This window comes from Eumetopias jubatus, unplaced genomic scaffold, assembly GCF_037043125.1.
Source record: "Eumetopias jubatus isolate StellerSeaLion01/CBP00866 unplaced genomic scaffold, mEumJub1_p1.0 scaffold_9, whole genome shotgun sequence".
NCBI lineage: Eukaryota > Metazoa > Chordata > Mammalia > Carnivora > Otariidae > Eumetopias > Eumetopias jubatus.
Window position 1 is genome coordinate 108,970,376 of NW_028274815.1, and position 20,265 is coordinate 108,990,640.

At 38.6% G+C, this 20,265-nt stretch overlaps 1 protein-coding gene and 1 long non-coding RNA gene across 3 annotated transcripts in view; one reads left to right on the top strand and one right to left on the bottom strand.

Annotated features, from left to right (window-relative positions):
• Positions 1-19,380, top strand: part of LOC114216421 (uncharacterized) — a 45,838-nt gene extending 26,458 nt beyond the window's left edge. The window contains exons 8-9 of one of the 2 annotated variants that reach the window (XR_015768983.1): positions 9,492-9,654; positions 15,691-19,380. This is a non-coding gene — a long non-coding RNA (uncharacterized LOC114216421). The remainder of the gene's footprint in view (positions 1-9,491; positions 9,655-15,690) is intronic. The other variant, XR_015768984.1, reaches the window with a different exon arrangement.
• MCM8 (minichromosome maintenance 8 homologous recombination repair factor) overlaps positions 1-20,265 on the bottom strand; it is a 41,380-nt gene that overhangs the window by 13,173 nt on the left and 7,942 nt on the right. Inside the window, exons 7-12 of the mRNA XM_028113000.1 lie at positions 19,455-19,653; positions 15,704-15,789; positions 7,138-7,289; positions 6,700-6,895; positions 3,993-4,023; positions 3,321-3,461 (exon numbers count right to left, since the gene is read on the bottom strand). Coding sequence (XP_027968801.1) covers positions 3,321-3,461; positions 3,993-4,023; positions 6,700-6,895; positions 7,138-7,289; positions 15,704-15,789; positions 19,455-19,653 — 805 coding nt within the window. The remainder of the gene's footprint in view (positions 1-3,320; positions 3,462-3,992; positions 4,024-6,699; positions 6,896-7,137; positions 7,290-15,703; positions 15,790-19,454; positions 19,654-20,265) is intronic.

Below are 20,265 nucleotides of genomic sequence, written 5' to 3' on the forward strand. Positions count from 1 at the left end.
ATATCAGCTATATGCCAAGTATTCTTCTAATAGCTTTATTGTACAATCTTTATTACCACAGTTAATAGAAAGGTATTATTACACCCCCATTTTGTGACATAGAAAACCAAGGCCTGCAGAGAGTAACTCACATTGCTGTGAAGGTGTGAAGTGAGGATTCAGTTAAACCCAGCCAGCCTGTCTCTGATGTCTACAGTCATGTGAATACTACACAGTTTCATTTTATGCTTCATTTTCAAGTTCAAACAGAAAAAACATGAGGGCCAATTTTAATTTCAAAGGCTTCAATACTTCTTTATACAGCAGGTAATAAAACGGCTCAATAATGCTCACCTTGTGAGTAAACAAGCTATGGCAGGTCAGAAAAGTGGTTAAATAGCACAAGAATTAAAAGCATGGACCTCCAGAGTCAGGCAGACCTGTTTAAATCTTGCTTTACCGTGTACTGGCTACGCTGCTCTTAGATCTCTCTCAGCCTCAGCTTCCTTATGTTTTGTCACTTATATCCCTGAGGAGTAAGTGAGATCATGTATGTAAGGCACTTATCTGGTACCTGGCACACACACCCAATGCTAGGCCATTGTGTATGCTATGCACTGCACAACCGCAGGAGGCAGTACTCACGCTGCTATGTTGATAATGCACGCTGGACATGTGCAGTGCCCAACCCAAGTGACCCTATGGTGTCGCGCCTATAAACAGTAGCTATCATTATTTTTGTTATGTGTACTTCCTTATTCGTCTAGGAGGATGATGATGGCTTACTAAAATGGTCAGAGGAAAATAGGATTAAAAATGTAAAGTAAGGGTGCCTGGGTGGCTCAGGTCATGATCCCAGGGTCCTGGGATCAAGCCCCGCATTGGGCTCCCTGCTCAGCGGGAAGCCTGCTTCTCCCTCTCCTACTCCCCCTGCTTGTTTCCTCTCTCATTGTCTCTCTCTCTGTCAAAAAATAAATAAAATCTTTAAAAAAAAATGCAGGGGTGCCTGGGTGGCTCAGTTGGTTAGGCAACTGCCTTCAGCTCAGGTCATAATCCTGGAGTCCTGGGATCGAGTCCCACATCGGGCTCCCTGCTGAGCAGGGAGTCTGCTTCTCCCTCTGACCCTCCTCCCTCTCATGCTGTCTCTCATTCTCTCTCTCAAATAGATAAATAAAATCTTTAAAAAAAACGTAAGTAAACAATTCATAACCGTTAGTGTTAACCTAATTTTTAAAAAACTTTGGTTTAGCAGGGCTGGAAGACTTACATACAATATACTCCACTGTTTACAACATTTAATTTCCACTAATATTACAGTTTCTATTTTTAAATTAAGTTAAATGGCATTATTCCAGGTCTAAAAAACATGAAAAACTGCCAGTGTCATTTCTTGGTATTAAATTTTTTTCAGTACCATTAAATGTATTTTGAAACCATTATCTGCCAAGACCTATTTCTTAAATTAAAAAGGAGTAAGAGAGAGGTATCTGGGTGGCTCAGTCGGTTGGGCGTCCGACTCTTGATTTTTGGCTCGGGTCATGATCTAGGGGGTCGTGGTATCAAGCCCCACGTCAGGCACTGCACTTGGAGGGGAGTCTGCTTGGGATTCTCTTTCTCCCTCTCCCTCTTCCTCTCCTCCTCCCCCCTGTGCTAGCAGGTGCACGGGTGCACTCTCCTCTCTCAAATTTTTTTTTTAAACTTTTCTTTTTAAAATCTCATTTATTTATTTGAGACAGTGAGCGAGAGACAGCATGATCAGGGGGAGGGGCAGAGGTAGAAGAAGCAGATTCCCCACTCAGCAGGGAGCCCGATGTAGGACTGATCCCCGGACCCTGAGATCATGAACTGAGCTGAAGGCAGACATAACTGACTGAGCCACCCAGGCACTCCTAAATAAATAAATCTTAAAAAAAAAAAAAAAAGAGTAAGAGAAAAATGGAAGTTTTATACACCATAAGCAAAATGTATAAATTATAAGATTTATTTGTATAGATAAGCAGACACTGTGGAGGTTAAACCAGGCTTCTACCTATAAATACACTAATTCAAAAGTCACACACATATACAACGATATATATATATATATATATATATCACAGATATAACGAAAGCGGTAACAATTCAGGTCCCCACATGTACCGTCTACATGCACAGTCCGGCTAAGTATCCTGCTTTCATTTTTATAATCACCTGTTTCTGCTACAACTGGGCGCTCTATGGCTCAGTTGTCAGGCTTGTAGTAAGAGCTCAGAACAGAATTTTTTTTTTTTTAAAGTAGACCCCACTGGTTCAAAGGAACATGGAAACATAGATGAAATGTCAGATTAGGAATTAAAATGATGACTGGTTTAACAATCAAGCATAGGGGATAAATAATGACTCTGACGTGAAAGACAATGGGTTTATAATGCAATGATGAGGTCAAAGCGGTTCTCAATCCTGGCTGCACCGCACAATCCCCTGTGGAAGGTTGTACACACACAGACACTAGAATCCTAATCCAGAGGCTCTTAATTCAGTTGGACTAGGGCAGGCCCCAGGATTTTCAGAGTTCCAAAGATGATTCTGATATGCAGCCAGAGTTCCAACCCCTGAATAAAGACTCAGTAGCCACAGGACTACAACTTACCAAGGACCCCTGGTCTGGTCACATTTTTCCACACTGGGGGTGGTGGGAAGGAATGGGACACATGGGCATTCTCAGAAAGGACATTATGACTGGCTTACCAGGTGTCACTCCCAGGTAACCACAAGTATTCCAACAAGCAGAACCTCCTAGAGCCATCATAAGTCCTGGTGGGGAGAACCACTAGGCTCCGACTGGCAGAGGCAGAATCTTCTTGGGCACCAACAAGAAGTTGGCCACAGAAGTTGCCTTGCTTTAGAGAGAAGCAGTGGAGATGCACACAGACTGATCTCTTACCTTTATCAGACTATTCCTATAGCTCAATACACTTTATATAGTGTGAAGAGAGAATGCATGACTCTGCTTCTCTGCTCTTTACTTTCTCAAACTATTCTGGTCATAGGTGAAGTCACAACAAAAAAGACTAGCAAAGCTGATACCAAAAAAAAAAAAAAGGGGGGTTAGAGAAATGGCTGACATTTCACAATAGTTGACATCTCAACAGACCACCATGTCTGCACAGCCTGTGTAATCTCTTTGGAAGGATGGCCAGACAGAAGTGATGTATTACTCACACAAACCCCAATTCACTTTTACCGTCAGACCAACTATATCCTCTGGCACACAAATACTACATGCTTTGAGAAAATTCACTTGCGAATCAGTCATACACTTCATCAGGAATACATCAAATACTAGATGACTGATTTCCTACCTGTAGCATCTGACTCTTTCCCAAGCCTGGATCTCCAACAACAAGGACATGTGGATCTCCTCGAATCGGAATTCTGTTTTTGTCATCTGCATATTTTTGGCTTCCTCCAAAGAGTGCTAATGCCAAGCCTGCTTTAACAAGCTCAAGTGTGAAAGAAGAGGGAGGGGGAGAAAAACCTCAAAACTGAGAAAGACACAAAGATGACTAGCAAAAAAGGGATGCTTCTCCTTCTATATTTACATTTACTTGAGAATTTTTTTTAAAAGCATGATTGAATTTTACTTTTTTCCCCCCTAAGGAAATTAACTTAAAATACAAACTTCTGTAATGTAAATGATTAAAAGCAAAAACTAGGAAGCACATAAAATCAAAGAAGTATCTTTAAAGTCACTGAATAAAGACCTACTTTGCAAGGCATGAATCTACTCCACAAAACTGGGGAATACTTGCTAGTCTCCGCTTTAACACTTAGTGCCCAAAATCACTTTTAAGGTACCTCATTCCCATTAGCTCAAATTAGTAAGCATCTTGTTCATACAAGGAGCTGTAGTTTGCCTTTCACATCATTCATTTATGGAGAACAATGACATATTAAAATACAAATAAGTGACTAACAAAAATTAGCTATTTTTGCCAACTTTATATATTTTTGGGTAAAGATGAAGTACTTACTTCATGACCAAAAATGACAGGGCAAAGTGAGCTGAAAAACAGAATACAACTTATAAATTCTTATTTATGCTTCATCAATCTATTACAAGATCTACTTTACAACTTGCTTAACTTGCTTTAGCATCAAGAAAAAGGCAAACATAAAATTTACATCACTCAAACAACTCAAAACATTTTATTCAAACAGTAAGTTTCTCAAAATTCTTGGTTAATTCATAAAGGAAAGAATGCTTTAAAAATTGTACCTGTGTAAGGGAGATAAAACTTGTAAAGCATTTTATTTATTTTTTTGAAAGAGAGAGTGAGTGAGCTGGGGCAGGGAGGGGCAGAGAAGAGGGAGAGAGAATCTCAAGCAGGCTCCACACCCAACGTGGGCTCGATCTCAGGACCCTGAGATTATGACCTGAGCCAAAATCAAGAGTTGACTGATTGAGCTACCCAGGTGCCCCTTTGCAAAGCATCTTAAGTAACTAAATATAGTGTTGATATATCACCAGCTGGTGATCTCATAATCATGGTCTTCTACTTTAGGCACCATACACTGACTACCACCCCTTCTCACTCCCCCATTCCCTTACCAGTATTTCGGGGGATCACCTCCCAAATAAATGCTTACCCAAATCGTTGCTTCTTAAGAAACCTAAACTAAAACATAACCTTCCACTGTCTTCTCCATTCTCCTTTCATGGTCCTCCACTTGTTATTCTAGCAAAGGTGAACAAACTTTTTCTTAAAAGGCCAGAATAAAAGGCGTCATAAATCTTTTCAGTTTTACCGTCTGGGTCACAACTACTCAACTTGTGTGAAAGCAATTATGTGATGAATGGATGGCACTGTGTTCAAATAAAATTTTATTTACAAAACCAGGCAGCCTGACTAATTTGCCAACCCCTACAAGATTAACAAATGGACAACCATGAAAAATTCTAGTTTTAATGCTGAAATCACAAATACAGAACTAAAGGGTAAAAGCAACCTGTGAGAAGAAAACCTTTCTAGTATGGCAGAAAGACCACTGCAAAGGTTCGTTCTTATTCAAAATGGGTAAGAGGAACCAATCAAAGAGGTGTTTTGATCTTCAACCAAGTGGCTCCTCCCCACCTGCTCACAGCCCACTCACCACACTGTCCCTGATCCACAGATTACACCCTCACTCTAGCTCAGAGTACCCCTTCTCCCAGGGTAGGTCTGGATGGCTATCTATTCAGAAGTCTCTGAGGGTTTAAGGACAAAGACCCCCTGAGGAACTCTATACTTTTCTCAGCTGACTCTAACATATTAAAGGGAGAAAGAGTCAAATTCTCTTAGTGCCCTAAGCCTAACTAAGGAAAACACAACATGGTTAAGTGTTCTTTTTTTTTTTTTTTAAGATTTTATTTCTTTGTCAGAGACAGAGTACAAGCAGGGGGAGTGGCAGGCGGAGAAGCAGGCTCCCTGCTGAGCAGGGAGCCCGATGCAGGACTCGATCCCAGGACCCCTGGATCATGACCTGAGCCAAAGGCAGATGTTTAACCGACTGAGCCACCCAGGCGTCCCCAGGGTTAAGTGTTCTAATACAACACATTTCAAAACCTCAGTCTTTACTACTGTTAGGTACATCTATTTTTCAGTCTCTCTCGTTTTCCTCTATTTCTTCAAAATTACCCAAAAAATTGTTTAAAAGTTTTTAAAATAACAGCATGCTGTGTTAATTATGTTAAATACATTATAAAATTTCATGTAATCCTTGGAACAATCTGAGGCAGGAATTATTTCTAAGATGAGAAAAATGAAGGAGGTAATAAGTAACATGCTTCCAACCATACTGGAAGTGTTTGAAGTGGGATTCTAACTTAGATTTAGTGAAAATTAAAAACAAAAAAACTAAAAAATAAAAACAGCTCTTAACCACGAAAGCAAAAATTGCCTCTACTTTGCTTCTTCTCTACTGCATGACAATAACGTGGAAATAAAAGAGTATTATGAAATACTGACTTCCATGTGAATCTCTTGCTCTCTTTTTTTAATATTTTATTTATTTATTTGTCAGAGAGAAAGAGAGAGAGCACAAGCAGGGGGAGTGCAGGCAGAGGGAGAAGCAGGCTCCCCACTGAGCAAGGAGCCCGATGTGGGACTCATCCCAGGACCCTGGGATCATGACCTGAGCTGAAGGTAGATGCTTAACCAACTGAGCCACCCAGGCGTCCCTCTCTTTCTTGCTCTTTAAAAATAAACAACCTCCTACATACAACCAATTGAAATGACTGGAATTCACAGTCCCACCACTACTTCTGCTGAGTAACCAACTTCAATTGTGAGATAGTAAATTTTCTTTATGGATTAAACTAGAGATCAACAAACTTTTCCATAGAGGTACAGACAGTAAATATCTGTGAGCCATTCCCTGTTGCAACTACTCAGTTCTACCACTGCAGCTGGAAAGGAACAGTCACTATATAAATAAATGATTATGGCTGTGTTCCAGTAAGTTTATTTACAGGAAGTGAAATTTGAATTTTATGTAATTCTGTGTGTCATTTAATAGTCTTTTTTTTTCAGCCATTAAAAAATGTAAAAACCATTCCTAGCTTATGGGCCATATAAAAATGGGCAGTTAGTTGGATTTGACCTGTGAACTGTAATTTGCAACCATTTTGACTAGTTTTTGTTACTTGTAGCCAAGAGCACTGCATATACATAGTAAAACTTCAGATAATCTCATACATACTTGACAATGAGTTTAAACAGGTTTTCTTCAGCTTGAATCTCTTGGATGGCATAAAGGTCTTTAAGTGAGAACTCCATCAATGCTCCATGCTTACACCCATCCTCAGAAGTCTTTGTTTTCTGTCCTTTGCTATTACTAACAGAATTTGCTTCAATGTACAAAAGGAACATGCATTTGTCATTCTTATTGCGAGAACCTGTAAATTTCAAAGTATGAAATACAGTAATTGGTATTTCATTTTCTCTACAAAGATTCGAATGGAATGAAAAACAAAGGCACAATAAGCTACAAATAAACCTTTATTTTAAAGGAAAAGTTTCACCCATGTAAGAAACAAGGAATTCCCTTATTAGTGGAGATTCAAAAGAATCTTGAAAGAAGATGAATGCTGACAAATTAATAAGAAACAATCAAAATGAGAAAAGAGTTATACAATACCTTCTTCAGCATTTGAGACTTTGACAACTCCAGTAATAGTCACTGTGTCTCCTGGGACACAGCTATCCACAAGATCGTGAACAAGTTCACACTCTATCGTTCGTGGAATCCGACCTGCTTCTCGCTGATCATCAGACATTAGCTCCTGGATTCTAAAAAGTTAAACAATTTTCAATCAGTACATATACTGACTTTAATTTCTTCAACATGTCAACTATTCAGGATCCACAAGGTACTGAGGAAGATAAAGGACAGATTAGTGTAAAAAAAAAAAGTTCAATGGTGTATCTAATATTACTTCAGCAGTTTGCCATTAAGAATGGCAGGATAAGCATATATGCTTGCCTGCCCCTCTCCAAATGTCCACCAAAATGGTAGTCACCAAATAAGTAAAGAGAAGTTCTAGGGTGTGCAGAGGTGTTATCGATAAACAAGAGCTCTTGAAATTTTAGAAAACAGCAAGTGGGAAAGTACTGATGAATAAAACAAAATAAAGTCCAAAATACACACAGGAAAAAGTTACAAGGAATTAAAGGAAGTGGGAAAGTATTGATGAATAAAACAAAATAAAGTCCAAAATACACACAGGAAAAAGTTACAAGGATCTAAGAGAAGTGGGAGCCTTCTAGGTTGGAGTTGGCAGGAATGAAAAGTAGGGAATTCCTTGTTTCTTACATAGATGAAACTTTTCCTCCTTTCAGTAGATGGCTAAAAGGAAACAGGATAATCAACTAAAGACAACTCACAGAATAGCTGTTCAGAATTCTTTAGTAGGTGGGTGGATAGGCGGGTAGGTGAAAAATGAGGGCATTCCAGCAAGCCAGGCTTTACTGTTTAACAAAAACCAGAGCACTGTTCTAGAGAAATGGATCCATCCACTGTGAGGGGAGCTACAGCATCTAATGAGGGTATTGGAACTCCAAAATAAAGCCTCCTCACTCTGGCATCCAAGGAGCCCAACTCCAATTCAAAACATACTCATATAGCAAAATTTGACAGTCAAAACCTCTACCTTCTTACCAGGGGGCAGGTGTTATGAGGAAATATTCCTACTTACAATATAGCAAAGGAAACCTATCCTACCTGGTCCAAATAATTTCTCATTGCTCATCAGACATTTCAGGATGAAATGGCAATAATTCAGGAAAGAGAAGAGCATTAGAAACAAACAAAAAGCTAAGAGTTTTTGAGAAAATCTTACCATCATAAAACAAGAATAAGCGGCTATAAAAAGGTAACTATGGGAAAACAAATGAGATCAGGAAAATTAAAAATACGTATATAAAAATTGAAATCTTGCCATTTGCAACGACGTGGATGGAACTAGAGGGTATTATGCTAAGAGAAATAAGTCAATCAGAGAAAGACAATTATCATAGGATCTCACTGATAATGAGGAATTCTTAATCTCAGGAAACAAACTGAGGGTTGCTGGAGTGGTGGGGGGTGGGAGGGATGGGGTGGCTGGATGATAGACATTGGGGAAGGTATGTGCTGTGGTGAGCGCTGTGAATTGTGTAAGACTGATGAATCACAGACCTGTACCTCTGAAACAAATAATACATTATACGTTAAAAAAAAAGAAGATAGTAAGAAGGGAAAAATGAAGGGGGGGAATCGGAGGGGGAGATGAACCATGAGAGACTATGGACTCTGAGAAATAAACTGATAATTCTAGAGGGGAGGGGGGTGGGGGGGTGGGTAGCCTGGTGATGGGTATAAAAGAGGGAAAGTATTGAATGGAGCACTGGGTGTTATACACAAACAATGGATCATGGAACACTACATCAAAAACTAATGACATAATGTATGGTGATTAACATAATAAAATAAAATTTTAAAAAAGTCAAATATTTATAGGAAGGAAACAAAAAAAAGCCAAAGAAATCTAGAAAATGGCACAGAGAAAGCAAAGGGAGAAAAAAGGTTAAAAGACAGATGAACAGTCCAATGGATGTATCTGATAGGAAGCTCAAGTCAGAAAACAGATATTCTAGAGTCCAAGACAACCCCAGAAAAGGACTGGTCACTGTAAAGCAGGATGAAGACACATTTAGATGTACTCCTACTACTTCAGAACACCATAGACAAAAAGATTTCAAAAAGTGGGCAAAGCGCTAAACAACAAAGTTACAGTCCAAATATGAAGCACATTAAAATAGGGGACAATGCAAGGGAGTAGAAGAAAAGAGAATTCATTTTGATTTTGACACATGAATCATTTCTTTGAAAACAACAGAAAGCAAAACAACACAGTGACATAAATTACATTTCCTTTTCTTGGCATTTGACCATCTTCCTTGTTTCTTTGTTAAAGATGATCATAAAAATATAAATGCCCTTGTTTTTGTTAGATATGACCTATAGATTAAACAAGGAAGACAATTATGACTGGAAGAGAGAAGTAAACCTTGACAATGCAAAATTAACATCATAGCTGAAAGAAGTCTAGCAGTAGAAGGTGGAGAAGTAAAAGCAAGTGCATCGTTTTTAATGTCCTTGGTTCATGGAGAGTGGGTGAGTAAAGAGAGGGAAGACATGAAAGGATGTTATCTAAAGTTATATATAAGAAGTTGTGGGAACTGTGGCCTACTACACTGATTTTTAAAAACATTTACTTGCATTACCTTAAAACTTTTTTTTTTTTTGCCATACTCATATTCCAGTTTAATTATATAGCAATTATATAGCATGAGGTTAGAGGCTTAGGGCCTCTCATCCGTCTTCTTTATACCAACTGAATTAATATCTCCCCCTGCAAGTGCCGCTTGGCTCCCCAATGCCTGGGGGTGGCCACCTGGAGCGCATCTGATGAAGCCAGTGGCACATGTATTTTCTCATTCCACAGAGCCATCCAGATGGCTTCCACAGTGACTTTATAAAATTCTGAGTCAATAGGATTTTTGTTGGCATATGATGGGAACCAAGGCTTTAAACCAACTATGGCTTTGAAAGCCCCACAGTTACCAGGCTGGCATTTGTGATCTGTTCCTGGCTTTTTTTTGTAATTTTAATTCCAGGATGGTAATATACACTGTTATATTAGTTTCAGGTGTACAATATAGTGATGCAACAATTCTATACATGACTCAGTGCTCATCAGGATGAGCCCCTACTTCACCCATCCCCCCATTCACCTCCCCTCTGGTAACCATCTGTTTGTCCCCTATAGTTAAGATAGTTAAGAATCTGTTTTTTGGTTTGTCTCTTTTTCTCTTTGATCATTTGTTTTGTTTCTTAAATTCCACATATGAGTGAAATCGTATGGTATTTCTTTCTCTGACTGGCTTAATTCACTTAGCATTATACTCTCTAGATAATTTTTTTTTAAAGACTTATTTATTTATTTGAGAGAGAGAGTGAGAAAGAGCATGAGAGGGGAGAGGGTCAGAGGGAGAAGCAGGCTCCCTGATGAGCTGGGAGCCCGATGTGGGACTAGATCCCAGGACTCCGGGATCATGACCTGAGCCGAAGGCAGTCACTTAACCAAGTGAGCCACTCAGGCGCCCCTATACTCTCTAGATCCTCTATGTTGTTGCAAATGGCAAAATCTCATTCATTTTTATGTCTGAGTAACATTCCATTATATTTACATATAAATATATACAGACACCACATCTTCTTTATCCATTCATTTATCAATGGACCCAGGGTGCCACCAATTATTTTATTATTTTTTAAACATTTTTTTAAAAGATTTATTTATTTGAGAGAGAGAATGAGATAGAGAGAGCATGAGAGAGGGGAGGGTCAGAGGGAGAAGCAGACTCCCCGCCGAGCAGGCAGCCCGCTGCAGGACTCAATCCCAGGACTCCAGGATCATGACCTGAGCTGAAGGCAGTCGCCTAACCAACTGAGCCACCCAGGCGCCCGTGCCACCAATTATTTTAAATTCTCAAACTTATTTCACAATGGGAGTTGAATTGTGGCTTCCCAAAAGATATGTCTGGAAAGTTTCTGTTGAACAATGTTAGCTAATAGCCTTATGGGGTTTCCTTTGTATGTAAATGTTTTCTCTCACTGCTTTTAAAATTCCCTCTTTATCACAATTTTTTTTTTTACCATTTTAATTACTATGTATCTTAGTGGACTTCGGGTTGATTGTCAAGTGCCTTCTGTTCTTCCTATGTCTGTTTCCTTCCCCAGATTTGGTAAGTTTTTGGTTACTATTTCTTCAAGTAAATTTTCTGCCCCCTTTCTCTCTCTTCTCCTTCTGGGATCTCTATAAATGTTATTATGCTTGATGGTGTTATTACCGAGTTCCCAAAGTCTATTTTTATTTTTTATTATTTTTTCTCTCTCCTGTTCAGCTTTTCATAATCTGCCCTCCAGATCTCTGACCTGTTCTTCTATTCTAGTATTTATTCCCTGTAGTGTATTTTTAATTTCAGTTATTGAGTTCTTCATCTCTGCTTGGCTCTTTTTTGTTTTCTCTTTGTTGAGAGTCTCACTGAGGTCGTCCACCCTTTCCTCAAGTCCAACAAATATCTTTATGACCATTACTTTAAACTCTTATCAGGCATACTATTTATCTCCATTTCATTTAGGTCTCTTGCCGTGATTTTGTCCTGTTTTTTTCACTTGGGACATATTCCTCTGTCTCCTCATTTTGACTAACTCTTTGTGTCTGTTTCTGTATTAGGAAAGTCAGCTATGTCTCCTGCTCTTGAAAGTAGTGGCCTTATGAAGAAGAGGTCCTATAATGCCCTGCAGTACAACGTCTCCTGTTCTTAAGAACTTGGTGCTTCAGGGTTGTCTCCTATGTGTGTTGCATGTGCCCTACTATTATGGCTGAGACATGTTCGTCTTCAGTCCAGTAGTCTACAATGGTTCTCTTTGCCTGTTGTGGTCCGGGTTTGGTCCCTGTGTTGTTAGTGGGCCAGCCTGGGCCACCCAGGGCTTGAGTTGGGTTGGGTCAGGTGTTTGCCAGAGCTGCAGGAGCACCAAACTGCAGGGCTCTCTCCCTGTATTATCCCTTGAGAAACTTCTATTTGTGGGCAGGGCCTACAGTCAGACCAGATGTCTATCCCCAGCTCACTGCTGGGGCCACAGCTGGATTGGTATGAGTGGTTATCTTCCCCTCTCCCCAGGGTAGGAGTCACTTTGGAGTGCTGCTGGCCCATCAGGGCTGCTTGCTCACTTCCACGCTGTGATGCCACTTTGGATGGACTCCTGCAGAACGCAGGGTTGATGTGCACAGTGCCAGGAGGTCCACACCAGCCAGCTGTACAAGGGGAGCTGCAGCCACTGGGAAAACTCCTGCCCTACTTGGAGAGGCTGAGTCCACAGAAAAGCAAGCTAGGTGGAAGGTGGACAGTGTTGCACTGTCCTGGTTCCCACAGGTGTCCCTGTATCTAGGCTGGGGGTCAGGGAAGGGGAGATAGCACCCACCAGCTCTTTTGTTCTTGAAGAAGTCTCCCAGTACATGCTCTGAAATTAATAAACAAATCTCCCTCCTGTATCCCCCAGGCATTTTTCAAACTGCTGCTTCTATGCTATATCTCAGCAGGGCTATTTGTTGTGTTGTCTCTTTAAGGGCAGGGACTCAGTTTTCTCTCACCATCCAGCTCTCCCAGAGCTGAGCCACTGATTTTTAAAGTTTCAGGTGTTAAGCCCAGCTGATTGTAAGAACTCACAAAATGAGGCCCCTCTGGTTTTCAAAGCCAAAGGTTATGGGTATTCACCTTCCCCACGCAGTTTCCCTGTGCCTGGGGTGCCTACTGTGGAGGTCTGCTTCTCTCCCCTCCCCAACAACTGCTGCTGAGTCCCTCCCTCCCACAGTCCCGTGGATCCGTCTGGCTCGCGACCACATCTCCATCTTTCCTATCCTCTTGGATATGGCCTCTTCTCTACATTTAGCTGTGGAGAGTCTGTTCTGCCAGTCTTCACGTCACTTTTGGGGTTATTTATGCTGATATGGGTGTTACCTAGTTGTATCCGTGGGACCAGGTGAGCTTAGGATCCTCCTACTCTGCCATCTTCCCTGGAAGTCTTTAAGATTTCTTTAAATAATAAATATAAGTAAAATCACTGAATGTTAAAATAATAACTTTGGAATACATTCCTTATACATCTGTATTAGCCTCTCAATCCCTTTGAGGTCACGGACAGGTATCCACCTAACCTGCACTACTTCAAACCCTGCTCCTCCTTCACCACCACCAACCCCCCACCTTCGCCCTCAGTGCACATTCAAAACACTGACAGACTGCAATGAGAAGTCTCAGAATGACACAACATGGTAAGGATGCTTTGCTTTAAAAAATTAGAGATCTAGTGTTGTAATGAAAAAAAAATTAGATACCTAGACTTTTCTTATTAAAACAGATAAACAGAAAGAAGAAAATAACAATTACTCCAACCTTATTTCCGAGAGTATATTCTCAACATGTTTTTTTTAATGTCATTTCAAAATATTCTCCTGCAACAGCATATTTGATGGCTACATAATAATCCGTTGTACCATCCTACTTACACTATTTTCTTCAGCTGTTTAGGCTGTTTCCCATGAAAAAAAACTACACACAATGTGAAAACATACTTTCAGCAAGCTATTTCTTCACATATTGTGACTGTTTTCATCAGGTAAACCCCCAGAACTAGGACTGCTTCAACTGCAAGGCCTTTGATATATATTGTAAGGCTTTCACTTTGATGCATTCAAGTATTTCAATGCACTAGCTGAGAAACAATAATTTAATTCTTTGTGGTCATTCCAAGCTAAGCCTCAGAAAAAAAATGAAATTGATTTACTTTAAATGGCAGGAAGAACTTTCACCTAGGACAGACATTTTATATATCTACACATTGGTAGAATAAGACAATAATGTAAGCTAATATTGTACTAACAAAGTTTTACTATAACTTATTCAAAATGAGCTTTAGCAATACCTTACTTTTAAAGAGTCAAGAAAAGGATTTAAATGGCCTCCTTTTTTTTTTTTAAGATTATTATTTTAGAGGGTGGGGAGGGGACGAGGGAGGAGAGAGAGAATCTCAAGCAGACTCCCTGCTGAATATGGAGCCTGACTTGGGGATCGTTCTCATGACCCTGAGATCATGACCTGAGCCAAAACCAAGAGTCAGACGCTTAATCAGCTGCACCACCCAGGTGCCCCTAAATGGCCTCCCTTTCTAAGTTTGATCTCCTAATATCAAGAGATCATCATTCAAATCCAATTAAAATATTAAAGCCTGTTTTCTTGTCTGCTATTTTTACCAGAAAACAAAGAGATTTTGTACAAATAAATGAATTACCCTGGACCTTCTGTTGCACCTATCCTATTGTGAACTGTACAGCTCCTCTGAGGCCCTCATCACCACTGTCAGTGGTGAAAGTCCTACGGACCTTCTTTGTACACTCTTGTGCGCTAAAACGGCACAAGACCATGCTCAAGAGTCTTAACACAACCCTAAAAAAGAATGAAATCTTGCCATTTGCAACAACATGGAGTTATACGGTATAATGCTAAATGACATAAGCCAATCAGAGCCACAAATACCATATGATTTTTCACTCATATGTGGAATTTAAGAAACAAAACACATGACCAAAGGGGGAAAAAAAAAGAGAAACAAACCATGAAACAGACTCTTACCTATACAGAACAAACTGTTGATTACCAGATGGGACGTGGGTGGGATATGGGTGAAACAGGTGAAGGGGATTAAGAGTACACTTATTGTGAGGAGCACTGAGCAATCACTATATTGTACAACTGAAACTAATATAACACTTCACGTTATCTTTGCTGGAATTAAAATTTAAAAAAAATAAAATGTAAAAAAAGTCTCAAACATTTCTTCTTTTATAAAATGGAGAGTTTGAGAAGATCTCAGCATAGTGTACAATTATTATATATGTTGGTCTTAGTCTTTACAGAACCAAAGGAAGTGAAGCTAGGACAGGGCTTGGTAGCAATCCATCTCACTTTTTCTCTAGGTTCTTAGTTTTTTAAAGACCATCTCCTGTTTTAGCCAGATTTCTTGGGTAGCACTCTGACTTTAAAACTACCCATTATTTTATATTCAGGGATGAGTTATGGGACTACAGCCAGATAAAATGGAATAAATTGTTGGGTTAAACACACACACACAAAACCCTATGACCTGCAAGAAACAGCTTTTAAAAAAAGAAACCTATAGTAAAATGCCTCATAGATAGTGAGAACATGAACTGGAACATGCCCATTTCTAAGGTATTCTTTATTTTAAAACTTCTAAACAACATTTCTATCACAGCTTATGGAAAGAAAATCATACAGCTTTCTTGGTCTATATCCAGTTCAATGAATCACATAAAAGTGAGAAATAAAATGAACTATTCCTCAGTAGCAAAAGAACATGACACTTATACTTAAAATCCTTTCTGGAATCTGATATAGAACAAATTTCAAATAAAGACAATTATCATTTCACCACATAAACTCTTAATCAAATAAACCCTTTATTCTATAATTTATCACTGTCTACAGAAAAGACTCAGTATAATAAAGGAATATTATAGATTTACTTGGCAGTATGAAAGATCTAAAATCTGTGTTTTATTTATAGTCTGATTGCTTACTTGATTGACTGCCAGTCCATCGTAACCGTGAGAGGAGAGCTTCGGAGAGCAGTGAACGACCTCCCTCGACATGTGGGCACAGGACACTGCAATAAGATTAATTCACATCCAGATTTTGATAAACTACAATCACATCTCAGGAAAATGCAAGTTAAAATGCTTCATTTAATACTGTTTTAAGTTGGTCCCAGAATGGTGGTGTAGTAAAACGCACTATGAGCTTAATGAGTTTCTATTTCCATCTGCATCAATTCTGTATTACAAGCTTTTGAAGCATTTTTCAGCTGGTCCCTCTCGATTACTGCTCTTATTCTTTCAGCCGTGGGTGTGTAAGGCTCCTCACAAGCCTCTCACACTGAGCACATATTCCTTCCTTTGTGCAGTCTCCTGATCCTTGCATGCCCTCTTGCATCCAATCCCACATATCCAGCCCCAAATCTCCCCTTTTCCAAAGTCTTCCTGGGTCTCCTTTAATCCTCAGCTCTCCTATCTCACTTCCTTTTGCACTGTTTGTGTAATATTTATTGTACCACAGAGACAACCCTCAACAAGCAAGTGAGTTGTGTTCAAGTATTTAAAAGTCCCTTCTTTCCTATTTGGACCTCAAGATGCATTTATAAATTCAGAGATTGTGCCCGACTGTATTTTCCAAATATGGTTGCAACAGTATCTCCTCATGACCCTTTCTAGAACCTTCCCACTTCCTCATCAAGAGATAGAGTCTAATTTCCCTCTCCTGGGATCTGGACAGGCTTATGACTCACTTTGTAACCAACAGAAGTGATGACACCTGATTTCTGAGGCTAGCTCAAAAGAGGAAAGCCATTTTTTTCCTGAGAGCTGGACCTGTTTCTTGAAGCTCTCAGCAGCCATGTGAGCAGACTGAGTATCCTGAGCTGCCATACTGTGTACAAGAAGCCAAAACCAGCCCAGAGAGACAGGAGGAGAGATGCCCAGTCAGCCCCCAACCACTCCAGCCTCTTGCTGTTCAGCTCTATTCACCACTTGACTACAATTCCCTAAGAGACCTACATGCAGAACTACCTGGCCAAGCAGTTCTTCCATACTTCGGACTAACAGAAACCATGAGAAATAATGAAGTGACTGTTGTTATTTTGAGCCACTAAGTTTTAGGGTGATTTGTTATACAGTAATGACTAAAACACGGATCTCCTGAACAACCATCTTTTTGGTCATTTCAATTCATGGAAGTTCAGACACATGCAGAACCTCTTCACATTAGTGCTCATCTTACAGTCAGCATTACTACCCACTATATTAGAGGGCATGGAAATACCTTGACCAAATACAGTTTAAAGAAAATATCCAGCAAGTCAGGATCAAAATTCTGGCCTCTGAACTAAAGGCAGAGCCTGAACCCTAACCCCAGACAAACAGTAGATGACACTCATTTACCAACACCACTGATTATTCAGAACCAATAGCCAAACTCACACACCCTATTCTTCTTGTAAGAGAAGGGAACCTTACAAATTTCAATTTGTGTAAAAATGTAGTCAGTGTAAAATTTATTCAAGTCCAAGGATGGTAAAGGCAACTCTGGAAAAGAACAGATATGGTAAGTATCCCTGCCTTATCAAAAATTTTAATGAGATCAGTGTAAATAGAATTGTATAGAGCTGGTACAGGACCAGTGAAATGAAATGGACTCACATGTCTACAGGACAGTGTACCATAGAGGAAACAATACACGTCAGTAGGAATACAGGGCTTAATTAATAAATGGTGACAACTGGCTTTTCACTTAAAAGAATAAATTAGATCCTTAGCTTTAGGCCATTCCCAAGATTAAATTCCTGATGGACAAAAATCTAAATATAAAAATGAAACAAGAGTATTAAAAGAAAATGTAAGAGATATGTTTATAACGCTCAAGTGAAGAAGGCTTTTTAAGCAGGGCATAAAACATAAAAGTCACAAGGGAAAAAAACTGATCAATTTAACCATGTCAAAATGTAAAACTAGAGAACAAAAAATATACCACAAAGTTAAAAGATAAAGCAAATACTGGGAGAAGATATCTGTAATATATATAATCAATGATTAGTATCTAGAATTCATAAAGAACTCCTATCAATAGTACAAACAGAAAAATAAGATTTAAACAGAAAATTCAATATAGGAAATTGAATGGCCAATAAGGATGTGAAAAGATGTTCAACTACAACAGAAATTGGTATAAATACCATTTATACCAATCAGACTGGCAAAACTTAAAAAGTCTTACAATACCAAGTGTAAATGAGAATACAGGGCAATGGTCATTGTTTAACACTACCAACAGAGGTGTAAGCTGGGACCAACACTCTGGAAAGTCGTTTTACAACATCTAATACTTAACAATAAGTATATCCTACAATTGAGAAATTCCTCTGCTAAGGAGACACTTGCAAGAATGTTCTCTGCAGCATCATATAACTGTAAAAAACTGGAAACAACACAAATGTCCACCAGGAGAATGGATAAATAGTGACTATTCATTCAACGGAGTACTCTACAATGGTAAAGGTGAAAAATTTAGATATGTATTAAGATAGATAAAGTGCAAAATAACCAAGTGAAAAAAAAAGTTTGCAGAAATGTTACACTCAGTACACCATTTATGTAAAAACACACACAAAACAAACCCTACACATATAGTCAGGTTTGAGAATGCAGAATGGAAGAATACATGCCAATTTCAGAAGAGTGGCTACCTCTGAGGAAGGAAAAAAGTGAGTGGAACAAGGGAGGGCAACAAAGAGACTTCAACTTTAATTCTAATACTTAATATCTTATGTTTAAAAAATTAAGCTAAAATCACAAAATATTAATATTTGTCAACCATAATGGTGGGTATACAAATATTCTCTCCACTTTTCTATGGCTTTAAGATCTATAGTCTAAAAAAAGTTAATAAAGAAAAAAAGAACACATCACTTTCAAACAGCAGAATAAAGGAAAGAAAACTCGGTGTGTATATCTATTAAGTCAAAATATAAAAATATGAATAGAAAGAATACACATTAACTTCAGAATAATGATTATCTCTGGGAATGGTGCAAGCAAGGGGGTACAAAAGAAACACTAATCACATCAGTAATATTTTATATCTTTATTTTTTTTAATTTTTTATTGTTATGTTAATCACCATACATTACATCATTAGTTTTTGATGTAGTGCTCCATGATTCATTGTTTGTGCATAACACCCAGTGCTCCACGCAGAATGTGCCCTCTTTAATACCCATCACAGGCTAACCCATCCCCCCACCCCCCTCCCCTCTAGAACCCTGTTTGTTTTTCAGAGTCCATTGTCTTTCATGGTTCGTCTCCCCCTCCGACTTACTCCCCTTCATTCTTCCCCTCCTGCTATCTTCTTTTTTTTTTCTTAACATATATTGCATTATTTGTTTCAGAAGTATGGATCTGTGATTCAACAGTCTTGCACAATTCACAGCACTCACCATAGCACATACCCTCCCCAATGTCTATCACCCAGCCACCCCATCCCTCCCAGTAATATTTTATCTTTAAAAATATATCTGGAACTGGCAAAATGTAAATTCTGGGTGGTGATTAGAGAAATGTTTTATTTCTTTATTTTCTATACCCTGAAGTATTTCATAATTTAAAAACTGAAAATTAAAAATAAAAATAAGCTCTGTGTTCAGAAACACTGGGAAATGTTTTTTGTAAACTGATTTGCCTTCTTTGCCAAGATAAATAATTTAGTTAAAGAACATATTACCTTTGTGGGAAGATTGTATTTTCCATCTGGAAGAGAAAAACCTTGAACTTCTCCACATGCAGCACAAAGAAAAGCCATCTTGGTGCAAAGAGGCTTTATATTACTGACACGAACCACTGTCCCTCTCAGAGCGATGTATTTTCCATAGTAATTTGCCCGGACATTCTTGAGCTGTGTCAACGGCTCATAGTTATAGACCCTAAAAACAAAAACAAGAATGTATTTATCTATGCATTTACAAATGAACCAACAGTGGACATTATCTGTATTTTCACAACTTCCTTTTAGGAGCAACTGGAGTTCTCCAACCGTATCATCCCTATATATCAGAAAATTCACAAGAATTAAATCATTCCTAAAAATTAAAAAATGCTAAACCTTCCCTTTTCTTATTTCATTAGGCTGTTCTCTGAAAGAGAAAAGGAAAAAAATAATGCCAACAGAAAAATTTTGGCAACAAAAAAAGTGATTTTTCAGTTTCTAACTTCTTTTTCAAGAACTATTACACAATGTCTTCCATAAATTCTGGAAAAGAAAAACAAAACCCTGATGATTTCTAATGAAAATTTAAAATCTTAAAGATGAATTAAAGAAAAACAAAATTCCATTTGTTCTATATCTAATAGAAACCTAGTAATTTTAACAAAGTATAATCATACCACTTAGTATATTACATAAAGCATCAATTTAAATAGCAAGGACTTTATAAGTATACACCCAAAATAAATGTTTACAAAAATGTGAAGGTTGGGAAATCACATTATTTAGGCAGGAGAAGTTTATTTTTGTCATGATCTCTTTGAAGATTTCT